The sequence below is a fragment of the Aspergillus caelatus genome (assembly GCF_009193585.1).
Source record: "Aspergillus caelatus strain CBS 763.97 unplaced genomic scaffold BDV27scaffold_606, whole genome shotgun sequence".
Lineage (NCBI taxonomy): Eukaryota > Fungi > Ascomycota > Eurotiomycetes > Eurotiales > Aspergillaceae > Aspergillus > Aspergillus caelatus.
In genome coordinates, this window is record NW_022475869.1 from 737 (window position 1) to 3,201 (window position 2,465).

Consider the following 2,465-nt stretch of genomic DNA (forward strand, 5'->3'; position numbering starts at 1 on the left):
TGCTGTCTGCGGTCCTGAGTCCCTCAGAGACGGCCATGTCGTGTTCAGAAGAAGAGTAAAAGAAGAAAAGCAAAACCCAGACGATACAATGCACCGTCTATCGCGTAACGCCGGTCTGGTATCCGTACATGAGTCGTCATCAATACATGAAACTGAATCAAAAACACAGTAAAAAGAGGATGCAGATCGTCAATGGTGGACGATGCAGACGAAGGAAAGATAATGCACACAAGCATAGACATGCAGAGTATGAACCAGGGGGGGATAAGGTATAGACAAAGAAATCATTCTAGGGGAGGAAGAGGCGCCAAGCATGTCACGCAGTCACATACGGCAGATCACTGCCCTCCCTGAAGCCAATGAACAACCATCGCAAAGGGCCCAAGCCCTTATGAGAGTGGGAAGCCAAGACATCACTGTGTCGCATCTTAAGCCGCCTTTGCCACCCGCTTAGTAGCCGCACGGCGCTTCGGCACATTGAGGTGGTGGTACGACCGCAGATGCTCAATCAAGTGGTCTCGGCGCGGAAAGCCATTGCTGTCCTTACGGATGCATCCCTGCACCGGGCAGTCCTGGAAGACAGGGTTGTGGACGCTGGACTCGTGCCGCTTCAGGTCCGCCGGTCGAGTGAACGCCCGGCCACATTCACAGACGTAGGGCTTCACCGGTCTAGACAAAGACCATTAGCATCTCTGCGAAATGAGATGGCTGAACCTATTCCCTGGGTTGGTACTTACTTGGCTGTCTCGCATGGAGTGTAGTGGGTCTCCAGTGGGGGGTAGGGGAAATCCTCCACAGGCGCGACCTGCGCAGGGGGAGTGGGCCATGTGCCCTGAACTGGGGAGGAAAAGTACTGTGGGGCGAACTGTGGATTGAGATCCGGTGGGCAGTAGACGGGTGGAGGGGTGGTAAAGTCATAGGAGGCAGAGTCGTAGGAAGACGCCTCGAAAGAGCCCGAGTCGTAGGAGGATCCAATTGACGAGGAGAAGGAATAGTTGGAAGATGGGTAGGAGGAAGAGTAGGAGGATGCGTTGGATTGGGCGTGGTAGAGCTCGAAATCATTGCTCGCCATGCTGTACATATCATAATATCCCATTGGAGACTGCATGGACTCCTCACTGCTGGTCGAGTAGGAGTGCTCCATGGGAGGGCATGCCGCAGCATGAGGGTTCTGATATTCGACGGTTAGTTGAGTTACTGATGCTATTGATATGTACTATGCAAGTACGTATGGTAGCCATCCAAATATTGTCACATTTGTTATCAGACAGGCAAAAAAGAAAAAAAAAAAAAAAAGAAAAGAAAAGGAAATGAAAAATAGAAAGGAAACTGTATATCAATTGCATACCATTGGAGAAGAATAACGCAACATGATGTATACTGGGAATAAGAAAGGAAGGAATCCAGTAGGTTGGTCAAGTCAATCGCAGTTGAGTTCCAAACTTATTGAAGGTCAGTGGGTAAGTTATCCCCAGGTTTGGGGGGAAGTCGAGTCTTTATATAAGGTGAGTATCTCGAGGTTTGTACGTTGCACATGGAGTAGAGCAAAGCAAACCGCGCTTTCTCCACAACGATGTCTGACTAGGGGACCCATCTGGCGTGTTAATAACACGAAGAAGATCCATGGCGACATCATCAGGTGAGCAACAGCTCTACGATCAACGACTAAGAATGCTAGCTGGGGGGACCCATGCAAGAAATCGACATGAATATTGGCTGGGGAAAATGCAGTAGCGAACGTCTGCGACGCACTGCCACGAACCGCGGATGCGTCTCATTGGCGCAGCGGAAGTGAAGCGTCCTTGCGTTGCTGACACTAAGAACGCCGCTAGAAAGGATCGAAGGTTCTGCCAGGCTTCTAGGGGATGAGTGGAATTGACCGGTGATGTCCTGGCAGGGGATGATTGGTAGATCCAGCCCCAGGGGCACTGCAAACACGGGCCGATAAGGAATAACTGACAACAGGTAACACCACAGATGATGATGCTTCCTGCTGGAACTTTGAACTTTACATCATCGTCCAGGCGCACTAAATCCACACCCCACAAGAAAGTACAGGTGGACCCTTCAAAGCCAATAAGGCAGACATGGCACCCGACTAGAGTCTTGCCCTAAACGGACATTCTAGTCCCCCTCCGCCTTCTTTGACCGGGTCTCATTCGTCAGGATTGGCTTGGACCGTGGGTTTTCCTATTCCTTCTCCCTGATCGGAACGCACTGGTGAATCCCTTGAAGAGCGGTGGTTGTTTTTGTTGTATCCACCGTAGGCGGGAGGGGGATTTGTGCTCCGAGGAGATTGTCGTTATTATCTCCGACGAAGGAAAAAGATGCGGTGGAGACGATGGCAATGATGGTAACTGTGGTTTGGACAGTCATCTGCCTGACTTTACCCGATTCGGGTTCTGACTTTTGTTTGACTGGATTATTTATTATTTATTTATTTATTTTTTTTTTTTTTTAATTTT

General features: G+C 49.8%; 1 protein-coding gene across 1 annotated transcript; it reads right to left on the reverse strand.

Annotated features, from left to right (window-relative positions):
* Positions 1-300: 300 nt before the first annotated feature.
* BDV27DRAFT_98646 (uncharacterized protein) lies at positions 301-1,564 on the reverse strand. Its single transcript, XM_032078134.1, has 3 exons — positions 1,349-1,564; positions 738-1,171; positions 301-669 (listed from the first exon to the last, which is right to left on the reverse strand). Exons 1-3 carry the CDS (start codon positions 1,370-1,372, stop codon positions 429-431), a joined length of 699 nt encoding a protein of 232 aa, XP_031920174.1. The 5' UTR covers positions 1,373-1,564; the 3' UTR covers positions 301-428.
* Positions 1,565-2,465: the final 901 nt, after the last annotated feature.